This window comes from Oreochromis aureus, linkage group 4, assembly GCF_013358895.1.
Source record: "Oreochromis aureus strain Israel breed Guangdong linkage group 4, ZZ_aureus, whole genome shotgun sequence".
NCBI lineage: Eukaryota > Metazoa > Chordata > Actinopteri > Cichliformes > Cichlidae > Oreochromis > Oreochromis aureus.
Genome location: NC_052945.1, coordinates 7,014,212 through 7,038,040, shown reverse-complemented (window position 1 = coordinate 7,038,040; position 23,829 = coordinate 7,014,212). Strand labels below are relative to the sequence as shown.

The 23,829-nt window shown below is 39.5% G+C and overlaps 1 protein-coding gene across 4 annotated transcripts in view; it reads right to left on the bottom strand.

Annotated features, from left to right (window-relative positions):
* Positions 1-285: 285 nt before the first annotated feature.
* Positions 286-23,829, bottom strand: part of LOC116309307 (speckle type BTB/POZ protein) — a 100,396-nt gene continuing 76,852 nt past the window's right edge. For all 4 annotated transcript variants that reach the window (XM_039611564.1, XM_031725876.2, XM_031725879.2 and 1 more), the window contains exons 7-11: positions 18,403-18,580; positions 10,331-10,386; positions 7,247-7,369; positions 5,042-5,184; positions 286-2,393 (exon numbers count right to left, since the gene is read on the bottom strand). In XM_039611564.1, coding sequence (XP_039467498.1) covers positions 2,249-2,393; positions 5,042-5,184; positions 7,247-7,369; positions 10,331-10,386; positions 18,403-18,580 — 645 coding nt within the window. In that variant the 3' untranslated portion in view covers positions 286-2,248. The remainder of the gene's footprint in view (positions 2,394-5,041; positions 5,185-7,246; positions 7,370-10,330; positions 10,387-18,402; positions 18,581-23,829) is intronic.

Here is a 23,829-nt window from a genome sequence, read left to right as displayed (position 1 = left end):
AAGAGACCCAGTCAAAGAAGCCTGAGAGCTAAGTCTGCATGCTACACAACTGTGTATGAGACCCATGTGATCTGCTAAGGTCGACAACATCTGCACAGGAGATTGAACGCTGATCACAGCAGGATTACACTTGAAACTAAAATGTGACACTGAAACACAGTGACCTAGCACCAAGCTGAAAGAAACTGTGCATTAATTAGCTAGTGACCTGTAAATGTGGTCAAACTGCATAATCAGAAAGAAAGAAAATATGAAGTATTAGAAAAAAAGACACCAACATGCTGGGAAAAAATTCAAAAATATATGTATTTTACAGTTTTAAAGGGCAAAACGGTGAACAAGTCAAGGGAACACATTAAGGCATGAGATATACTTGGTTTTAACTATGCGCATGATGGTGAGTGTTTGGAGCTTTAGTTGTGAATGTCATCAAAAAATAAAGATATGTGCTTCCAGAAGATTCAAGAAGCACACCAACGGTAAGTACAAGAGTCTGTATAGACATGCTGGCATCTCTATGATGTGCTGTTGCCTCTGCACAGAGACAACTACGCTTCAGTATGAGTGTGATCTTAGGTATATGTAAATTAGACATAGTAACAAACAACTCTGATCGTTTTGAGCTCTGGATGGAGGTGGCTCCATAGTTTAGTGGTTTGCTTGCCAAGCAAAAGGTCGCTGGTTCAAGACAAATTCCCATTGTGGTTGCATGAGGAAAAACATCAAGCACGATCAAACCATCAAAGCCACCCGCTGTGGCTACCCCTGTGACAAGGGAGCAGGGGTAAAACAAAATGGAGACGGTGAGCTTTATCAATTGAAGTCCCACTGAGAATAAACTTCTTCAAAGAAATTTACTGTTTTAGGTCATGCAAATATGGAAGCCCTCTGGTGGAATCCTCCACTAACATGAGTAGTAGGGAGTCAAGCACATAAAATGTTATATTATCACTGCAAGTGGATGTTACTGCATGGTTAAAAAGCAAGTGTATCTCTTGCCTGAGGTCAACAGGTTAATGTAAAACATGTCATGTTTTGAAACTGACAGATACCTTCTCTGTTGTGTTAGCTGGCAGCGCTCTCTTTAATTGGCCTTTCCTACATTTCATTTATGCTTATGGATCGTATGGATCAACTGACCACCAGCAGGAGTGTAACAATAAAAAGCCAATTTTCTCAAGTGAAGTTCCAATACAGTCGAAATGAATAAGAAAACTAAATAATAGGACTGCAAAACTGTGTTTTAAAAAAATGGCAAAAAAGCATTATTTTGTGCAACTCTACAATGAATGACAAATAAGAAGAAAACATAAAAAGAGCAAATACTCTATGGCTGTGTGGTCTGTCAGCTTTGAAGCACAGTTAATGTCACAAGACAACAAATACTATGCCAGTATTCTTAAAACATTGCCCACTAGATATTAAAATATTGCCCACTATAGATTACAGTGAATACTTTGGTCGGACTCTTGTGAAATTACTGTCATGTCCTCAGTCATCCAAGAGCCGTACTGTTATCGATGTTATTATTCAAACAGAGCTACTTGCTAAATGACAACAATCTGGCAGAACTCTGTCACCAGTCTGAAATTAGTCCAAATCTGAGCTAAACAACTCAATGTGCCTGCCTGATTTTAACAGTTAAACAGTTTACATTTATATTCTTTCATGGAAAAAAAAATATCAAGACAATTGTTCAAGCCTTAGAAAAACAATACACTGAACACCATTAAGGTCTCCAATAATGGGAACAACAGTCTTTCACTTTCCTGTTGGTTGATCCTCTTCACTTGTCTCTTCACAAGCACAGTTTGGGTTACAAGACTGTACAAGACAAGACGTCACAGACAAATATTTTCAGGGACTCAGCATTGACTTTTCACTTTCAGACAGGAGATCAGTTCTTTACGTGCCTGACATGCAGAATAGAGTTGTAGCCTTCCAATATCATTGAATAAGCAAGGCTTTGGGCTTGCAATCCTTAAATATCCAGGTCCGGGTCTTATGGTATTCACTCAGTTCATCTTACAGTGATGTGTAGTACCTCCTCTATAGCATTAGTCCAATAATTCTCTGTGCTGCCCAGCTGTATAGCTGCCCTTGCGATATCTGTACCCAAGCCCTAGGTGTCAGTTGTGGGCATCTTGGGATGCTATAGGTACAAAAGTAGGATTGGGAGAGAGGAGCAGTGAGGCTGCTGGTATGGGAGGACGCAGCAGGGTTAGGTTGGGAGAATCGCTCCAGACCACTAGGACTGTTTCAGGCGCTTTCTTGGGGGACCCAGGAAGGGACACTGGGCCGAGGCCAGAGAATGATAGGCCTCTGCAACCAGGTGTGGGTGAGATATCACCATGGATTTCCATCCTGATGTCTCCATCACATCAGCAGCGTGACTGAGAGAAAAAAGGGAAATGAAATACAAAGGAAACGGAAAGCAGGAAAAAATGTTAAATTAAGAAACTAAACAGATATCCAAACAAAGTACACAAATTAATCTTTTTTTCAGAGAGAAAGAGTTTGGGATTATAAGACTCCATCTGTGTGGAGAGCAGCTTTGAGACATTACAGATTTGTCATACCAGCTGGTGAGGCTGTTATTTATTTTATATTTTTAAATATTTAACCTTTGGGGTCATCTTTGTGATAAATAACATCACGCAAATAAAAAGGCATCATTAAAGTTGCACAAATATACAGGCATGCGATAAAAAGGTTAAGTCATAATGTTTTTTATATCATATCATGAAATAATTACTTGATTCATCAGCTAATGAACAGGAAATTATTCAGGAACAATAATGATAATCTGTTTATTTCTGAGAGTCAAATTTTAAACAAAAATGTTAAACGTTACATTTGATAAGTTATAATTGTGAGGATTTCCTGCTTTTCTGGGTCTAATGATGGTAAACTGAATCTTTTGGTTTTTTGGACTCTTTTATACAATACTATTATACAGTACTCTTAACATGTACTATAATTCATATATTATAGTATATATAGTACATAGAACACTCTATTAAAAGAAAGAGGGTTCATTTTAGAGACCACATGAGAATCTCACAGTTAAAAGCAAAAAAGGCACATAAATGATAACCAGTTCCCATTTTCAAAGCATTCCACGTTTAGGTTTCATTGTTCACACCTGGTATTGTAATGAGGAGAAATAAAGATGGCTAGCATGTGTCTATTTCAGCTGAAATAATTCCATTAACTGTTCATTTGTTTGCTCTCGAAAGATCCTCAGACATTTAAACTAAATGATTTTTCCTTAGTTGGGAAAAGGAAGGAAAAAGTTGGGAAGGTTTTCTAATTAAGTGCTGATCAGTTTACTTGTGGTTGAGCTTACACCAGCAGACCCTGTGGCAGTCTTCAACCTCCTGACACCCTCAGGGTGCTGGGATGCACTATCACGCACACCGCTGTGTGGCCTTTAATGACATTTTTCATGTTTTATTGTGTGTAAATAAACAACCGCATGCGTGTGCGTGTACACGCGTGTTTATGTTTTGGCGCGTCTACTCTTGGCGCTCTGGCTGTTTGTGTGTGTGTCGGCGTGAATGTGTGGTCATATGCTTTCCACACAGCGGCTCCAGACCTCCAGCCAACCTCTGACCCTATTCTCTGTGGAGGAAGTGAAGCCCTGCTCACAGTAATGGCCAGTACGCTCAAGCTGAGGGCAGCGAAAGGGCACGACGAGAGCAGCCACAGCAGGAGAGGGAGGGGAAGGGATGGACCGATGGAGGGGAGAATAAGACGGCAGCAGTGACAAATAAAGAAAAAGGGAGGTGACAAAGAGTAATCAAACGTCATGGAGAGAGATAGGAAGAGAGTGACTGGGAGTAGAGCAGTGATGTGAAGGTAAATCAAACTATAGTCTCCAGTCAGTGGTAATTATAAGTTACCAATAGCAAAAAAATCTACTAAAAAGGCATTTTTTTCTGTGCTTCACATAACTCATGTTGTGTTTACATGCTGGTCTAAAAAAACTCTGTAAGCTCTTTTCTGTAAACAAAGTGGATTAGGGGAGTTTAGGTGTCTTTCCTCTCTGCTGCATCCCTGGTGAGGATGAATAAATGAGACAGAGGAAGGATAAAGAGGACTCTTATTGTCTCAACTACATGACTGTAAACTGCTTGTAAGGACTGGTGTGGAAAGAGGTTAAGGTGCTTCTGGGGGTAGGATTATTGGTTTCTCTGTGTCGTCCGTTTTCGATATTTGTCCTCTAAATTGATTTTTGTTTTGCTGCTCTTGTTGCTGTCGATTGTGTCTGCAGGAGCTGGGTTGATAACGCTTTGCTGGCCAGGAGTCCCCTGTGGCCAATTTTCCCACCACCACAACAACGCTGTCGCAAATTAAACTGTCATAACGCCCATAACCACAATTAATGACTGGGATTAGGGGGAGAAATCTGCATTACTGAACACCTTTAGGCACACATGAGCTCTTAAGCACAAAACAGAGGTGGGAGACGGGGAGAAAAGGGGGGAAAGGAAAGGATAATGGGAGTGAATGGAAAAGGGAGGGAGACTAAGCCCAGGCAGGAACAAGGAAAGGACATGAAGCTGTAAAGAGAGGACAGAGGAATGAACAAAGGGATGGAAAATGTGTCTGGCTCTAAGACACACAGTTTGAACAAACACGGGTAAGGTGATAAGCAATTCAGGTAGCGACTGAGAGAAAGCTTTTTGTTTCAAGTGGGCATTGAAACACTGGATCAATCACCTGTCTGTGAACATAAATAGTAGTCATTGATGCTAATAGGCCCCATCGTACCTAAACAGGCTGCACGCAGCATGATTAACATCAGCAGCTGAGGTTTATTGCTAAATGGACCAATATGATACGGCAGCAAAATCATCTGATCTGGAGATTAAATTAAATTTCCTCGGGAGACAAAAATTGCTCCCACTGAAAATTAATGACATCCCCTGACAAAAAGCCGAACGCAGAAGCGTGCGTGTGTCGGTGAAAAAAATATTTGCATTAGTGTGGAGGTAGTTCTCAAGATGGATGATCTCAGCGTGAGCGTGTAACTCACAAGTTGATGAAGTCCACAGCCTGCGTCTTGAGCTGATCTGCACTGTGCAGGTCAGCCAGGATAAGGATCTCTGCGGCATTCTCCACAGACAGATTCGTGCAAAGAGCGTCCTCACACATCACCTTCAACCTCTCCAGAGCATACTACAAATGACAGAGAGGGAGGATAAACAGCAGGTAAACTAAATTACTTAAACAGCGCTGCCACCAACAACTGTAGCAGCGGTGTGTAATGATACGGTAACACAGAATTACTCCACCGCAGTGGCAACAAGCATTAAATTGAATAAGAAAAAAATATGGCAAAGAGAAGGGTAAGTGACAGATATGCATACTGAGTAGGAACTGATGATGGAATAGCATTACACGAGAAGCAAAAAATTATTTCCACCGAGTCTGATTACAAAATTGCCAGCTACAATAACCTTCTCTCATATTCACACACACTTCAAGATGACTCGTAGAGGTTTAGCGGAGACTACAGTTTAATGTCGCAGTACTTTCTTTTAATTTAACAAGTTACATTCTCTGCCTATCTACATTCAGATATAATTTAAATGATTTGTCGTTAAATAAGACTTTTTAAAAACGACAAGTAAGCACATGGAAAGATTTAAATAGGGCTACTGGTTCATGAAAATCCCAAAACTACCAGTTTCTATTTATTGTTGAATGCAAAAAAGACAGGAATTATCTGTCTTGCTCCAAAGACATAAGTTAGGAACTAGTGACGAGTTAAATGTTTTTTGGTTGCAAGTGTTTTAAACCCTTTGGCAAAATTTCTGCAAAGTCTAAGATCATGGGAGCAGTGCTGAGTCACATGGTTCTTTGAGCTAAATTTGCACATTAAGCTACGACTATTAGGAATGTTCGTGATTTCATAATCACTGAAATAGAAAAAAATGTAATGTAAAAATTCTTCCTAGTAACTAGCTCTAATTAGTCCCTGCTAAAATGATACACATTTACAGACCGCTATTTAACAAGCACAGAAAAATGATGCATTCGTGATCTACAATAACCAAGATGAGTAAAACAAGTTCAACACAGGTGAAATTAGATGACTTGGTATAAATACTAAAAAAATACAAAGGTAAACACTACTAAAGCCTTTACACTGCTTGAAACTCCTCTGTGAATAAATTAGTTCATACAAAAATAATCAAACAAAAATGGTATCACATGCAAAAGCTCATATATCAAACGTTTACCACAAGATCTTTCCAGTGCAGATGACTCACTTGAAAAGAAAAGTGAATATTAAGTACCTGGAAATGCAGTGTTTAGGGCATTCCAGTTCAACAATAACCACATTTATTATGATTAATCCTTTGGGGTATGTGACCATTAAAACTAAATATCAAAGAAGAATTTTGCAAAAGAGATGTGTGACAAAAAAATGTTGACATTCTGAGCACAGAGATGAAAAGTCAAAGAGATTATTTTGCAATATTAAGTCGTATTTTGGTTAAGTTACCCAATTTTTAGGCATTAGATCCTTATTTTTAGAAAATGAATCAATATTACAGAATGTTTATGATTGTTTTGAAATTCTAATTAATTATTTTAAGAAAGTTTATTACCATATTTCTAATGTTTCTAATGACTTACACGAGCTGTTTTATTTAACTGGTGGAAATGCGCTTCAATAGCAATCCATTCAACAGTTAATGAGACAAGTTTGTCTTTTGTGTTAGCAGTAGCAAGGTTTCAAGGTAAATCAAAGGTATAAATGTCAAAACAGTTATGGTGACTATGATGCATTTTGACATATAAACATACCACGACATAACAATCCCTCCTTTAATCGTGTGTGATTGGGTGGTTTAGCCATATGAAGCAGAGTTGGCCTAAACTTGGAAAAACTGAAAAAAGTGTTTTTGAATAAGCAGCAAAACTTGACTGGAGAGTAAAATGTGATTTTACAGAAACAGGCAGGAAACACTGAATATCCGGCATGAGTACAAGAATAAACAATGAGGAAAATGATTCATTGGAAGTGTGTGCATGTCTTTACCTTGCACAGTTGGGTCGGCTTTATCCTTTGCTATAAAAGTATGTTTGGATGTGTAAGTATGTGTGTTTAGAGGTTGAGGAGCATTTGGTGCTTCCCAGGTGTATTTTTGGGAACATTATCATGCATACCAGCATGTGTGTAAATGTACATAGTAGCAGGTGCAAGTGCACACACACACACTCTCTGTACCTTGTCAGCTGCAGCCAGCAGGTCATCAGCCATCTTGTCCAGGTTGGGGGCCTTGCCTGTGTAGATGAAGCACATCATCTCTTTGAAGACATCTGGCTCCACGTCATTTATCTCCACACGGTTCTGAACAGGTAGAGAGGACAGGAGAGGAGAATACACACAGGGTTTAACAGAATAAAAGAAAAGAGAAGAAAAACACAAACGCTTTGACAATCCTTCAAAACTATGCATGGCAGCAGTGTCTTTTTTATTTCATGTAAATTTCCCAAAACCCACCTGACTTAAACTCTCTCACCTTGTTTAGTACACACACACAGGGACAGTCAGCCATGCAGTGATACAACAAAACATGTTCCAAGTGCAAAATCACAATAGAGAAAGAAAGAAAAGAAAGAAAAAAAAAAAAAAACACCTTGAAGAAGCTTCTGAGCAGTCAAAACACGTTTCAGCAAAACTACATTCTAGTAAATTTATTTAACTCTTTTCAGCAGATTCAGGAGAATTAATCCTGAGCATTCACTCCTTGACGGTGCCTGCAGCAATCAAAGTAGGCTTTATCGCTCTATGGCACAGTGACGGTAACCTGAACCTTTCCCCTCCACGCTGACAAGAAGAACAAAGCAATAAACCAATTATAACAGTGCTTTATCGTCACCACAGTGACCAGCGGCGTTTTAGCAGGGTCAGACTGGGTGTACCAACAGTTTAGTGCATTTGTGTCAACTCTGACCACTCAACACCAACATAATCATACTGAGAAATAATCGAAGCAGAGTCTAAAAGCTTCTGGTCTGAGCCTGCAGTCTGCCATGGTAGCCTTTTGCAGGAATGCACAAATCACACAAACACGTGAAGACGTGAAAAAATTAGTAATTCTAACAGGCAAAATAACATCAATCCTCTAATGTCTAGGTTAAGTGTATAATATCAAAAACACACCTATTGTTTCCAAATTAACCTCAAACTCATCAGAATCAATTTTTTCTATTTTTTCTACACTTGACCACTTTCATTCTGCTAATTTCTAACGTGTGTTGGAGCGTTAATGAAATAAAAAAGACATACTACCACCAAACTACCTTGGAAATCACATGAGAAAAAAAATAACAGGACTTTCTCGCGTAATGAGAAGGCAGTGCCCAACCAGGTCTCATAAATAGACACAACTCCTGTAGTTACAGTGTCTGAAGCTCCCCTCTATTCACAGAGCAGTCCTCTATCAGAGTGTTTCTTTATGAGCTCATTTGTCTCTTTTCTATAGAGTGCTGCAGAGGAGTGTTAACCCACCTATCTGTTTTCTCTGAGTCGTATGGGGACGTGGCCCACAATCTCTCCCTCTTTCTGATGAAGACGCCTACTTAAACAGCAATTAAGATGCATTTCCTGGCTCTGCGCTTTATAATTTCCCCATTTGAGCTGTGCAGGCATCAATATTCCGCTGACATGACGGCTAAATCACCACACTTGAATCTCACCACCTCCTATCAGACCAACACAACCAACTGTGGCAGAGAGACCCAGTGCATCACACATGTACAAGCACACACAGACACAAACACTGTTTTGTTTCCATCACGTCAGACCCAAACTTAACCCTATTTACACTAATTTCGTGACCGAGCCTCACTAAACCATGAACTAATTTAATTATTTGTATTATGAGGACTGGAGGGGAAATGGCATCAGAGACATTATATTGATGGGATTTATGGGAGAATTCTGAAACGCTCCCAAAGAGCAAATCAACAACAGAACCAGGAAACAAATGAGCCAATCATGCTGTTACACTGACACACGAGAGGTTCACGACCCTTTCAGTTTACTGGTGGCAGATGCATCTTTCTGCTCATTATTGTAGTAAGGGTGTAGCTACTTTTTAGCTCCTGTATCCCTAATGTGCATTAGAATGGAAAAAAGCAGAGACACTGATGGTGCCACCACCCTGTTATAAAACTGAGGGGGGGCAAAAACCTTTATAGCTTATTCTGGGACAGGAAATAACTGCAATTCATTCCAGGATGGCTGCTGAGTTGCGACACTTGCCTCAAGAGGAACTTGGATTGCATTTACCCAACTTTACATAAATTTGCACATAAATCTTCAACGTTTTTTGCATCTCTTAAAAGTATTTTCAAGCTATTCGCATGCAGAACTGTAGCAACAGGAAGCTTGAATCCACACCGTCAACCTGCTAATAACACTAATCAGTCACAATAGTTCTCAGAACTCCATTCATACCTCCACAGTACTTACACTTTAGTTTTACATAATTAAATAAGAAGTTATAGGAGAGGCAGAAAGTTATCACAACTAGCATCATCTTTCCATCATCTCTATTGTAAATAGGACAACGTCAGACAGGTTATTTAAAATACACACTTATGACACCGACTCCTGCCTTATAACTGTCTGCAAACCACTTCCCTCTTTGGAGCAGTTAATATTCCCACTAGACTCTCTCTACTTTCCTTTAAAGGTCAGTACTGTCAAGACATCTTGCTACTGATCAATGGCACCCATGCATGTGTTAAAGTTCACTAAAGTCAGAACCTATGAAAAAAAACAACAAATTGAGCAGATTTACTGTGCCCATTTCATTAAAGTAATGAATTTTGATGTGAGGTATGAACATTTTGAGCAGCAGCAACACCAGGCACAAACTGCAGCACAAAAAATGCCAAAAAGGTATGTATATTAAAAAGATTAAAAAGAGATATCAAAAGGAAAACCAATTCCCTCATGACATTGCAATTCAGTTCCATGAACAGCGTGATCATACTGAAAGCAACAGAGACTTCAGTCATTTTGTCTCATACCGTCTTGTTAAGTCTACAAATAACACGCTTTATGGCATCAAAGAAATATCAAAGATTATACAAGTGATAATGATATAATCACATAAGGAATTTTTCCATATAGTAGCTGTGATGACACCATATAATAGTCAGCAAGACATGAAGGAACATGTGCAGCCACACTTGTTTAAAGAGGCAAGTGCTTCCTGATGCAACAGAAAGAAAGATTGAAATTTAAACATTTGACTCACCATGCACTGAGGGAGCAGGAGCGACAGAGTCAACTCACCTTCTTACTCTCTTCCATCTCATGCTCAAACATGGCACTGAACACCGGCGAGCGAGCTGGGACAGAGGGAAACAAAAGGCCGAGACAGAGAAAAGAGGGTTTGTTATTGAGTGTAATGTTGATACACGGTGAGGTCTCTGATATCCGTTAACAGCTTGCCACAGGGCCGGAGGAGAGCAAGGACATGACTGACAGCAGTGACAGCAGTAGAGGCATCATGTGGAAAAAGTCAGCTCCTTTCTGCTGACAGACTCTTGACAGCCTTTCTCGTTTGTTTAGCCAGTATTCAATGTTGATGGGCCGACTTGAGTGTTGCTTATCTCATATATTATGCCTTAATAAAGATCTGTTTTCCTCTTTTAGTTGCACTTTCACTTGCTACCACTCCACTGCCATTTCTTTTTTTTCCTTTCCTAGATATGGTTTTTCACACGGCTTTTACATCACAGCACAGTTTATAAATCCTCTCAAGGCAAGGAAAGTTCAGACTATTCTTCCATTTATAGAAAGTGATAAGCCATGAGAGAGAAACAATGTAAAAGAGCTGCTGGTTATTTGCCAAGTCACAACAAGAAACAGAGGGTTTGCAATGAAAACTGTATTCTTATAATCCAAGTTCACACAGATTTCATATTGTATATTTTGCAAAAGACATTTTTGCACATTTTGATAATATCCAAAATAAACAAAGATAAAGTCTCATAGGAAAAAAAGAAGCAAAAGCAATGACCCAATGGCCCTAAAATGGACATATTAATGTATTTAATGTTTTACGTATTGAGTGAAAGCTTAAGCACAGTGTTTTCACTGTTATTATCCCAGACGTGACCCCAGCTGGAGAGGTCATGCTTAATCTCCAGTACAGGCAGAACATGACGGCCCAAACGCAGCTCTTTAAAATTTCAAATTACTGCTGTCTAATAATTCTGCAGGCTTAAAATAATCACCGCATCTTGTCCCTGTAGTTCTGCTTAAGGCAACAACACTGTATTTTCTCTCTTGTCGTCCCAGTGGTGACAGTGGTTAGTTTTGGCACAGAATAAAGCACAGCCTCACAGATGGAGCTTAGCCTGTACTTGATTACCAGCTACTATTATTACTAGTAGAGTAAGAATGTGTTCCTACAAAGGTAGATCTTGGCCTTTTACTCACAGTCGCATATATACATATATACACACACACACACACTATGGTCGCGCTTTTCTGACATGGTTCGCTTAGTTTGATTATGCACTGAAAGGGTAACACTTCACATTATTATTCAGAAGTGAATGCCTTATTAGCTAGTCATTAAAATCTAACAAATGTTGTAACACATTATTAAGTATGTGTCAAAGTCAGTCATATAATAATTAATTCAGACACTTAATAATGAGTTATTAACGCAGAGCTATCTAACCATTTAATTACTCATTGGGTTACATGGTGTCATCCATTAAAACTGCCAAAGCCGCAAATAGCTATAATACTGTATAACTGAATAAGCATTAACAATGGACACCGAGGCTATAAGGTCAGAAACTCACTCGCTACAGGAGAATCTCAAATCCACTAAATAAAAATGGCTAACAGCAAGTCCCTTAACATTTTCATACATGTTATTTACGACACGTTTAGAGTTTTAGCAAAGGTGGGACACTGGAAATAAATGGTGTTCATTTTAGTTACTTCAGTTGTCACAGTAGTATGGAAAGAATAATTCATTTTACTATAGTAGAGAAGATGATTTGATGAGACTAACATGAAAATACACTGTACAGACAAAAGCACCTCTTAATCTTTGAAGTCCCATTGCCGCAGGTTTATAAAAATCAAGCACCATTGCAGTCCGCCTTTACTAACATTTGTAAGTGGATCATGGGACATTCTGTAAAAGGATGCCAGCCTTGCAACAAGTCAGTTTGTGAAATTTCTTCCCATGCACATGTCCCATGATTAACTGTAAGTCGTATCATTGCAAAGTAGATCAACAGCATCAACAGCAACACAGCCAGGAAGCAGCAGACCAAATAAAATTCAGAACACTGTAACTGAGGGCCGACACTTAAAAGTCGCCAATGCTCTGCAGAATTCAAAGCTTCCTTTAACATCAGCACAAAAACTGCAACAGGAGCTTCATGGCATGTGTTTCCGGTGCTGAGCAGCCAGTATGTGTAATGAGTAGGCGGTCCAGAACTTCTATTGATACAGTGTAAATGTTTGTTCAATATCAAAGGAATTGCTCGTGTTCTCACACCAGTGGAAATGTTGAAACATTAAATAAATGATGGATAGCATCTTAACTATCAAGCTTGTTTAGTTGATAATGGAAATTCACATAACCTTCAGATATTCCTATTCTCCCGTCTCTTAGGATACTTCTTTTGTGTATATATATATATGAGGTAAGACAAGCTAGCCACACAATGTTTTTTGAGCAAATTAAGTTTTAAGAGAGTCTTGCTGTCCACAGGATATTAAGAAGTGCTACGTCAAAGACTTCAGTAAAATTTATCCATTATGCATATGGATCCATAACTGAAGACTCATTACTAATATCATATCCATAATGGATATGATATTAGTAATGAGTCTTTTGACTCTTAGATGAAGTTAGAAAGTTTGGTCCTGTTACGCTTCAGTGACTTGATTGGGAGTCCGCCTGGCTTAAAGATTCTCTCTGTCTTAATATCTGCATGGAAACTAAGCTTTGCACTGAATGGCCTGGTAGGACTCTGGGAACAAACCTACACCAAGTCTGTCTGGTGCAGCTGGTGAGCTCATACTGCAGTAGCAAAGCGAAAGGGTGGGTGAAAGAGAGAAAGAGAGAAAGAATAAGGAAGAGGTCACAGTAAAGAAAGCATGGAGAGGAGAAAGGAAGCAAGGAAGAAGAGGGATGGACATGGGGAGAAAGGGGAACTGAGCACAATTTAAGGGGAGAGAAAAGCATGAAGACCACTGGGAAGACATTTAACAATCAGAAAGGCGCAGATAAAAGACACGGAAAAGGAGATAAGAAAAGAATACAGTGAAAAGAAGATAATAAAGAAGAAGAGAGAATAAAAAGGGAGCAAAAAATAAAAAACCTGGGCGAAAGAGAAAGAAGAAAAGGAAGAAATGTAGAAGAGGGTATAAAATTAAGGTAAGCGACGGGAAGAGTGTGAGTTGTACAAAGATCACATGGCCAATGCACAGCCAATTTGAGTTACTCTCCCTACGCCGTTTGATCCCACTCTGTCCGTCTCCACGGCGATTAACGGACAGCAGAGTTGTCACGGGAACAGCCTAGAGGGGGAGTAACGCGGAGGAGGTACGTCATCTGGACTGAGCGGAGAGAGAAAGCACGGTAGCAAGAGAGAAAGGGGAAGACCCCAAACCACAGCAGCACATAATTAAAATGGCTCCTCACACACACATTTCAACAAATCCAATAATGAACAGCCTCCCCTCGTCTCCACAGAGACACACAGTTCACCAGTTTCTTCAAACTTTTCACTAGCTGATGCTGGCTGTCATCAAAGTGCCAATATCTGAAACAAGTTTATGCTTGTCTGCATGAGAGTGTGAGAAACTTTATTTTCATCAATATGGATTCCTGAAGGCCAATGAAGACACACAGGTGCTGAAGGTGTCAATAGCGAATACGGATATTCAATGTATTCAAATTTAATCATCCCCGTGGCAAGCAAAATTATTCATCAAAATTAAAAATTTGATGAAGTATTTCCCCCAGAATTTAGTTCTCGTCACAGTGGAAAAGCCTCTGTAACAGCATTCATACCGAAACGAAAACTCTCCAGTGAAGCCTAGAATAGTGACAGACTCCTCTATGAATAATAACAAACTCCACCACCCTCATAAAACTTTGCAGTCTAATCCACCGTTTATATTAAAATACTTTGAATTCAATGTCAATGAACTACTTTTTCATCAAATGTTAATATTTAAATTCAATCTAAATACAGACCAATTTTAACAATGCCATTAGGTGTTATACAGGAAGTGCAGAATTATTAGACAAGTTGTATTTTTGAGGAATAATTTTATTATTGAACAACAACCATGTTCTCAATGAACCCAAAAAACTCATTAATATCAAAGCTGAATGTTTTTGGAAGTAGTTTTTAGTTTGTTTTTAGTTTTAGCTATTTTAGGGGATATCTGTGTGTGTGCAGGTGACTATTACTGTGCATAATTATTAGGCAACTTAACAAAAACAAATATATACCCATTTCAATTATTTATTTTTACCAGTGAAACCAATATAACATCTCCACATTCACAAATATACATTTCTGACATTCAAAAACAAAACCAAAACAAATCAGCGACCAATATAGCCACCTTTCTTTGCAAGGACACTCAAAAGCCTGCCATCCATGGATCCTGTCAGTGTTTTGATCTGTTCACCATCAACATTGCGTGCAGCAGCAACCACAGCCTCCCAGACACTGTTCAGAGAGGTGTACTGTTTTCCTCCTTGTAAATCTCACATTTGATGATGGACCACAGGTTCTCAATGGGGTTCAGATCAGGTGAACAAGGAGGCCATGTCATTAGTTTTTCTTCTTTTATACCCTTTCTTGCCAGCCACGCTGTGGAGTACTTGGACGCTGCGTGTGATGGAGCATTGTCCTGCATGAAAATCATGTTTTTCTTGAAGGATGCAGACTTCTTCCTGTACAACTGCTTGAAGAAGGTGTCTTCCAGAAACTGGCAGTAGGACTGGGAGTTGAGCTCGACTCCATCCTCAACCCGAAAAGGCCCCACAAGCTCATCTTTGACGATACCAGCCCAAACCAGTACTCCACCTCCACCTTGCTGGCGCCTGAGTCGGACTGGAGCTCTCTGCCCTTTACCAATCCAGCCACGGGCCCATCCATCTGGCCCATCAAGACTCACTCTCATTTCATCAGTCCATAAAACCTTAGAAAAATCAGTCTTGAGATATTTCTTGGCCCAGTCTTGACGTTTCAGCTTGTGTGTCTTGTTCAGTGGTGGTCGCCTTTCAGCCTTTCTTACCTTGGCCATGTCTCTGAGTATTGCACACCTTGTGCTTTTGGGCACTCCAGTGATGTTGCAGCTCTGAAATATGGCCAAACTGGTGGCAAGTGGCATCTTGGCAGCTGCACGCTTGACTTTTCTCAGTTCATGGGCAGTTATTTTGCGCCTTGGTTTTTCCACACGCTTCTTGCGACCCTGTTGACTATTTTGAATGAAACGCTTGATTGTTCGATGATCACGCTTCAGAAGCTTTGCAATTTTAAGACTGCTGCATCCCTCTGCAAGATATCTCACTATTTTTGACTTTTCTGAGCCTGTCAAGTCCTTCTTTTGACCCATTTTGCCAAAGGAAAGGAAGTTGCCTAATAATTATGCACACCTGATATAGGGTGTTGATGTCATTAGACCACACCCCTTCTCATTACAGAGATGCACATCACCTAATATGCTTAAATTGGTAGTAGGCTTTCGAGCCTATACAGCTTGGAGTAAGACAACATGCATGAAGAGGATGATGTGGACAAAATACTCATTTGCCTAATAATTCTGCACTCCCTGTATTCTTTACCATCAGATATGAGTAAACAAGGTGCGACTACAAACTTATGACACATTACCCATTTAAAAAAACAAAACAAAAAAAACAATAGACCTTACTTAAATAAGGCCCATCTCCCCATTCGAGGCCACTTCTTTGTGTACCAATGGACCACTTTACATTTGGTTCTGACTATTTGCACTTGTGCATCTGCAATCTCACCACTGAATTCAAACCTGCTTAGACAGCAAACCCGAACTTCTGTGTCAAACTGACCTAGCATATATTGAGGGGCAGCAGTATGGCTTCATGCCGAGAAAGAGCACTACAAACGCAATGTTTGCTTTGAGAGTGTTGATGAAGAAGTATAGAGAAGGTCAGAAAGAGCTCCACAGGGTCTCTGTAGACCTTGAAGCATATGATAAGGTGCCAAGAGAGGAACTATGGTACTGCATTAGAAAGTCAGCAGCAGAAGTATGTGAGGGTGGTGCAGGGCATGTACGAGTCAAGCAAGCCACTGGTGAGGTGTGCAGTAGAAGTGAAGAAGTACATCTGAGGGACAGCTCAGGGTGACAGGTTTGGAGACTAAGTTAAAGACTGAGATGATTTTGACATATGCAGAGGAGAGGTAGATGATATATTGGACCAAGCATGTTAAATATGGAGCTGTCAGACAGAAGTAAAAGAGGAAGACCACAGAGAGGAGTCATGAAGTAGGACATGCGAGGTTGGTATAACACATATGACATGCTAGAGCCACGGTGAGATGGAGGCAGATGAGCTACTGTGGCTCCAAATAAAGGGAGAAACTAAAGAAACAGAAGCAGCAGCAGACTGGTGATCATGGCAGGTTTGTGGCTGAGACCAAGAGACCAAACAGCAGTAAGTCTGAAGAGAGAACTCAAGTCACGAGTCATCAGTTGACCTGAAACATGGTTCTTGTTGTCCATAATAATCTAAAGCAAGGGGAAAAATTAACTAAATCGGAGTGTGTGCCATAGTGCACCTACGTCAGGCTTACCAAAAAAGGCTGATTTTGTTTGGCAACAACAACAACAGGGTATCAGACTCCCATTTATATCACTGCAACTTCATCCTCTTTTCTAAAATTAAATTCAACTCGGGGGTAACCATTTTCATACACCGAGGAGAAGAAAGCAAGCATCACAAACGTGATAAATGGTCAGAACTTCCAGGAAAGAATTTAAAAGGACATGTTGAAAGTGGTACAGAGCTGCCCAAGTAAATAATCTTGAAGGAAGCATCATTAATTTAACTCGGATGTGTTTTTTGGACTGCATGTACGACCATCAAACAAAAAAAATGAGAATCTGAAAATGAATGAAATGCATCAGTGTTTAATGTGAAGTACTGTGCACAAACACGCTGTCAAAAAGAAAAGGGAAGTATACTCCTGGGAACAATCAACCAAATGTTGCCACTAGTCTAACAACACTAGCTGTTAGGATGAAAACAAAACATTGCAAAGAAAGTTTGCCCATAGTTTGCCTATGGCATATCACTGTGTACTTTAGACAATCATGTGATTGTTTTCTCAGCCCCGCTGATTCCAAAGTCATATTGATGCAAAGTTTGATTAAAACAAGTCACTTGAATGTTCAAAAAATTAACATGGCAGCTCCAGGCAACAATCAGTCATGTTTTATCTAACGGAAACCTCAGCGCTGACAAATGAAGCCAACATGTTGCAGTTTCTTAAAGGGCCACTTGTGGCTGGTTTAAAAAACAAAAATAAACAGTTTGTAATACAATTATCTGACAGACGATCCAAGATAATTCCTCATGAAACAACACACAGAAGGATACATCTTAGCTGAAAACTCAGACTCCTCTTGTCCAATTATTGTCACTTCTGGTTTCCAAAAAATAAAGATGACAAGCTGATGTTGAAGCTTCAAAACATTAGTTCACAAATTAATCCGTGTCAAACAATGACTATATCAATAATTTATCTATAGCTGGGTTGGTGTTACACACAATATATTAGTGTTTAAACTTGTTTCTTGTTGTTGGTCACCAGGTATGGATACATTTCAGGGGGGATTTTTCTCCACTCCCAAATCTGTAAATCCTTCAGGTTTTTTGGCTATTGCTTGACAACTCAGTTTCAGCAAGTTTCAGCTCTATAAATGAATTTTCTATAGGACTACGGTCCGGACACCTTAATGTGCTTCTTCTTTAGGCTCTACTCCCCCTCTTTTTCTGAATTATTGTCTGACAATCTTAACTGATAATTTGTTTCTCTCCAATAAAATAAAACTTACTATAAAAACTATATACATGAACTAATTATTTCCCCTAATGTATGTATTATTGCAAAGAAGACATTAAAGTTGGATCACAAAAATTCTAAATGTCTTAACTTATTTATCAATCGTAAACTTAATTAAAGGCATTTTATCTTCACAGACAACAGAAAGCAGTAAGTGTATTGCTTTAAACAACGTTTCCAGCTGGGTTTTAGCACCTGAAGGCTAAATATAAAGCTGTAGCAATAACCTCTTACACATGTGACAAAGGATATTCTCACCTGCCAATATGGCTTTGTGTGCCTGGAATTTCTGGCCAGCAACACACAGGGAGCAGTCAGTGAATCTGGAGCTTGCCCACAGATCTCCAAGTTCTTCCGCCAGCCTGCAGTCAGGAACCCTCACCATATTCATAGTGTTCTGGCCTGAGATGTTCACAGAGTCTTGCACTACGCTCACCTGAAAAGACACACACACGTTTACAGATTACCCCCATGTCATAAATTTTGTCCCCTTTTTATTGTGTAAATCGGAAAAACTTGTTTTAGAGCGAATAGTTCCTTTAACACACTGACTGGTTCACACAGAGGCAAATAAACAGCATGCAATGTTCATAAAAGGAAAATAAATCGGTAAATCAAACATGCTGTGAATGCTTAATGTGGGTTCACTGTCTCCGTAATCAATACATCAGCCACTCGGTATGGAAGTAATTTGAAGAAAACCTATTGTTCCTTCTTTATCAAATCAGACTGGCTACACTCTCAAACAAGCCAAAAAACCCGCATTGAAGTCAAATTGGGAGTGCCAGTATGTGCGTGTGTGCATGAGAGTTGTCTGTATGTCTTCCCTGCTGACTTCACCACCTGTTCCAGACAATGTCAACCAGACTCATTTATCTCTCAACAGGACTCACTGCAAACACACACAAACAAGCAGGCTCGTGAGCACAAACACACCCACATATTCACACACACACTAATTACTAAGTAATTTCCAACAGACTGGATTGACTGACTTGCAGTTTTTCACCTGCCTGGAGTGCAATCTAATCAAAGAGAAAAATTAGCTAGCTATAGCCTGGTTTGGAACATTCTGGAGTTAGTTAATTAATTAGTTAGTTAGTTGTCTGGCTTTCAATTCATGACAGATTAGTCTAGTAATGACGAAGTCCAGAGTCATTCTAGCTAGCATTTGCGGAGTGAGAGTTAAACGGTGAAGGATTATTAACGGAGTTCCAATAATAAACTAATGGTCTAGTTAATTTTGTTAACATTATTGGAAGATGTCCTGTTCTGATTGGATTAATATAATCTTGGAACAACTGAGTTTTTAAGTACAAGACAAAGACTGCATTGACAAAGTTACCAACTTTGGTGTCCAAGAATTAATTTCAAAGAATAAAGAATATGGCTGAAATCACCAATTGTGATAAATTGTCAGTGTCAGTGCTCAACAAAGTCTCCTTTAGTTCACAACTTGTAAATTAATGTGTTTTAATTGTCCAGCTCAGGGCTCAGTAAATCGTCAAATTAAGATTTGGCTAGTTTTCTGTTATTATAAGACATTTACGCCATACTGCCCAACAGGGTTGCTTCCTTTTTCCTTTAGATTAAGCCTTTTAGGGTCAGGTAAGTTTACGGACACTGTAATGACACTATATTATGATTTTTTTGAAAAGAAGTGATCCCACTCGTAGTTTTTTTATACTTGTAACCATTTGATTAAAGAAAAGCTTAATCATATTATTATTACTATTAGTGTATTATTTTCTAAAATGGCACAATGGAACAGTGGTCAACACCGTCGCCTCATAGCAAGAAGATCATGGGTTTGAATCCAGCCTGAGGCCTTTCTCTGCAGAGCCTGCATGGGTTCTCTCCAGTTACTCTGACGTTCTTCCACAGTCCAAAGACATATATGGGGTTGGGTTAACTGGTCATTCTGAACTGGCTAAAGATGTAAAGTAAGCGAAAAAGATTGTCTGCGTCTTTGTGTTAGCCCCTCGATAGATTGGCGACCTGTCCAGGGTCAGGACAGGTGCCCTATGACATCGGGCACAGCCGAAACTCTGGGATGGATGGACAGATGGATTCTAAACATGATTTCATTAGAATATTGTTGATTTTCAGGCTAAACACTCTTGCATTCAACAAAACACTCTTCAGAAACTTCTGACATGTATTTTTCTATCAACTTAAATAAATGTATTTTGTAATAGCTGGCGGTATTGGTGGTGGATGGAAAATGAAATTTGCAAGACTTTTTATTCCACTTTGAAATAGTTTTATGTGGTTTTCAGTTACATTTAACACCACAATTAAGAGCTGCTGGGCACCTGACACCTGATAAATAAAAGGATGCTTGTTCTCCTGTTTTTCTCGCTGACACCTTCAAATAGCTTTCAGTAAACTATTGTCAAGAACAAGGCCAAAAATCCCAAAACATCCCACAAAGTGACCTTGCTGTTAAAGCATCAGCAACTGAGGCTGACACCCAAAAATCCATAAAAAAAAAAAAAAAAAAAAAACACTAAATTACAGCCTGGTTCCCTCCTCATCCATCCCCATTCAACCATCAGCCCACCTATCCGTCCAATGCCACATCCATCCACCTATTCAAAGAACACAAAAAGAGTCCTAGAAAAGGAGGAAAAGTGCATACAATAGAGAAGTACGTGGCAAGCAGGAAATTGAATGTCAAGGAGCCTTGTTTGCTCCTGATGGAGGTTTGAGGGTTAGCCTGAAGGGGACAGAAAGACAGACTGATAATAAAACAGAAGAGTAAGAAAAGCAGGAGATTGGGGGGGAGGGGGGGGGATATAGGGATAATAAAAGTGGAGAGAATACAGATGCAGAGATACCAAGCGACAGACAGACAGAATAGAGAGAAGCCATCACACACAAAAGAGCTAGGAGTGTGAGTGAGCCATTGGTGGGATCTACAGTTGAAGATGACCTCTCATAGTAGCAGCTCATTTCTGGTACAGAAATGACAGGGACAGTGTGAAGAAAATGTGACTATTCTGAAGAAAGGAGAATTCAAAGTATTCCTGTGTGTGAGACAGTCTGGTTTCCACAGCTGGGTCCATTATTCACACTCCTAGGAGATGCAGGTTTGACTGACATATGTACATCTCAACACACTGACAGAGGAGCACTAAAAATAAAGCCACATTCACACGAGAAAGAGACATTCCTGTGCACAGACTTTGGCATTCATAAAACACTGATTAGTAATACAGAAGGCCTGGTAGATAGGGATTTGCTGTGTATAAGGGAGGAACAGGAGGAAAAACAGAAGAGAGAGACAGACGCACGAGCAAAGACAAAGAGGGCGGAGGACAGAAGTTCACTGAGCTCAAGCTGGAATGAAAAATGGCTTTAGGAGGAGAAGAGGAGGAGAGAGGGGAGAGTCCAGAGCTGTGTCCTGAGTACCCACTGAAAAAAATAAACAAGTGCTGAAAAGCGAATTGGAAGGGAAGCCTGTGAGCTTGGTCAGTGCGTTTCGGTATAAATAGCCCAATTAGTATGGCGGAGCCGTCGATGGGCTTTTAGATGCAGTGTGGCAGAGCCGGTCTAATTACTGGCTAACTTGACCAATTATTTCACTGTTTAACCAGGCAGAAACTAAATCGCAGCACCTGGTTATTTAGATACACTGGCTGCCCAGACAGTCTTCACACCATTAGCTGTCATCTTCAGTCATTGTCAACTTCCTCCTGCTTGCATTTTCCCACTCGAAAACAATTATCATAGTGATTGAGCAGACAACATTCCCAACCATGTATACACTTGATCTTAATTCAGTCTTACAATAAGTATATTTTGTCATCTTAAGTCTTCACTTATTTTAGTAGAGATGGGCGAATGCTTTGTGATGAGTTATTTGTCACCTGACAACAAAAATGTAAGTCCTCCAAAGAAAAAGGCATTAGTGTTTAACATCTTAATAAATGTCAAAAACACATATACAGACATATTTACATTCAACTGCGTGACTCTTTCCCATCAAGAGTTCCTCGGTGAAATTATAAACTCCACTAACAGACGGTATATAAAGATGAACATAGCCTCCAGGTCTGTGAAGCCAATGCATTAGTGAATTAAATCCTCATTGTTTCCAAGCAGGGGGTGAGTCCCTTTATAGAAGTCTGAGGACACAATCGTGCTGCTTGCTTGATTTATGGGTTTTATTGTTAGTTTCTAGTTTTTTCTTAGTACAGCATCACATTAATTTTCTAAGTTGTGCTCCCCACCTCGCAGCTGACAAGTACCAACTGTATGAAAGCTCTGAGTCACATCACATCTGGCTTCAGCAAAGCAAAAGCTCAGGTACAGGCTTCAAAACAGCTGGATGATGTCACACTGGTTGTTTTATACGTTTTTATATGAAGTCCAACTTGCTATAAGAGTGTCACAGTCATGACATCCTCCCATCCTCATATCGTTTTTCCTTAATATTAGATTGTTCAGGATGAGATGTGGAGGCACCCCGGGTAAATGTACGCTAACGGAAATGTAAACTTTGCTCGCCAGAAGGAAGTTTTTCTTTAAAGATACCTCAGTAATGGAGTGTTAACTGAATGTTGGTCAATATCAAAATTTTAACTCGACTTTGCTTCTAGAGTTTGAGTTTTGGTGTCAACGAGGTCAGTAAGAATGATCCCTCAGAGGAAAACTCCATAGTAACTGCAATGAAAGAACTGAATTAACCAACCAACCAACTAAATGACTGACTGATTTGTATTTATTACCCAGTAGTTATACTGATGATTATCATGATGATGACGACGACAAAAACCACTTATGTATACAACCTTAGGTAAGAAAATAACAGTAATGAAGAATCATTGCAGCTATATCACCACAATCATCATTTGTTTTGGTAATTAAGTTCCCGAGATAAGTACTTACTAAAGCGCTTGCCTCCCAGTTAGTTCCTCAGACATCAAGATGAATCTCATTCTAAACCCTCCAGGCAACGCAGAGTTAATATTGAGTTTCAGCACCCAGATGATTTATTCATAATGCATCAATCTTTTTCTGCCTGTTTATGTGTTTGTTTATGGATTTACAGTGTTTTGCCATGCGTGAAATAGTTTGAAAAAGGAAAAAAAGAGATTCAAATCAAATGAAATTCATTAAGTTATGGAACACTTGTTCCTTTACCTGCCAAGACTCATTTTCTCGGTGCGTTCACAAACACGTAAACACGGGCCGAGATGACGGACGAAGCAGACAGACATATGGACAGATGCATGCAAACTCCACAGATTCTCACACATATGACAGGACACTACTTGCTGCTGATGTATTATTTTAAAAAGGGTAACTTCCTTCTTTCTTCTGTTATTTTTTACCATAGATTATTTGCATAAATACTATTTGACTTTCCACACAACATAGTTTTAATGACCTGCTTTGAGTGAAGGCACACTTCTAACCTGAAGAGGTGCTATCTAGACAGACAGCACTCAGGGTGAGAATAAATATCCACTAGTTCTATGCAAAATAGAATTCCTTTATGCTGCTTTCTCCCAGAGGTCCTCACCACACATTTTCATGACTGTCCTTCCGATTCGGCACATGATAATCAAATATAAATCTTTCCAACTCTTTACTTCTGAGATCATTAAGGATCCCATTCGATGAACAAAACAAGTCTTAAAATTAAGAGTATTTGTTATGTGGTATATTAAAACAATA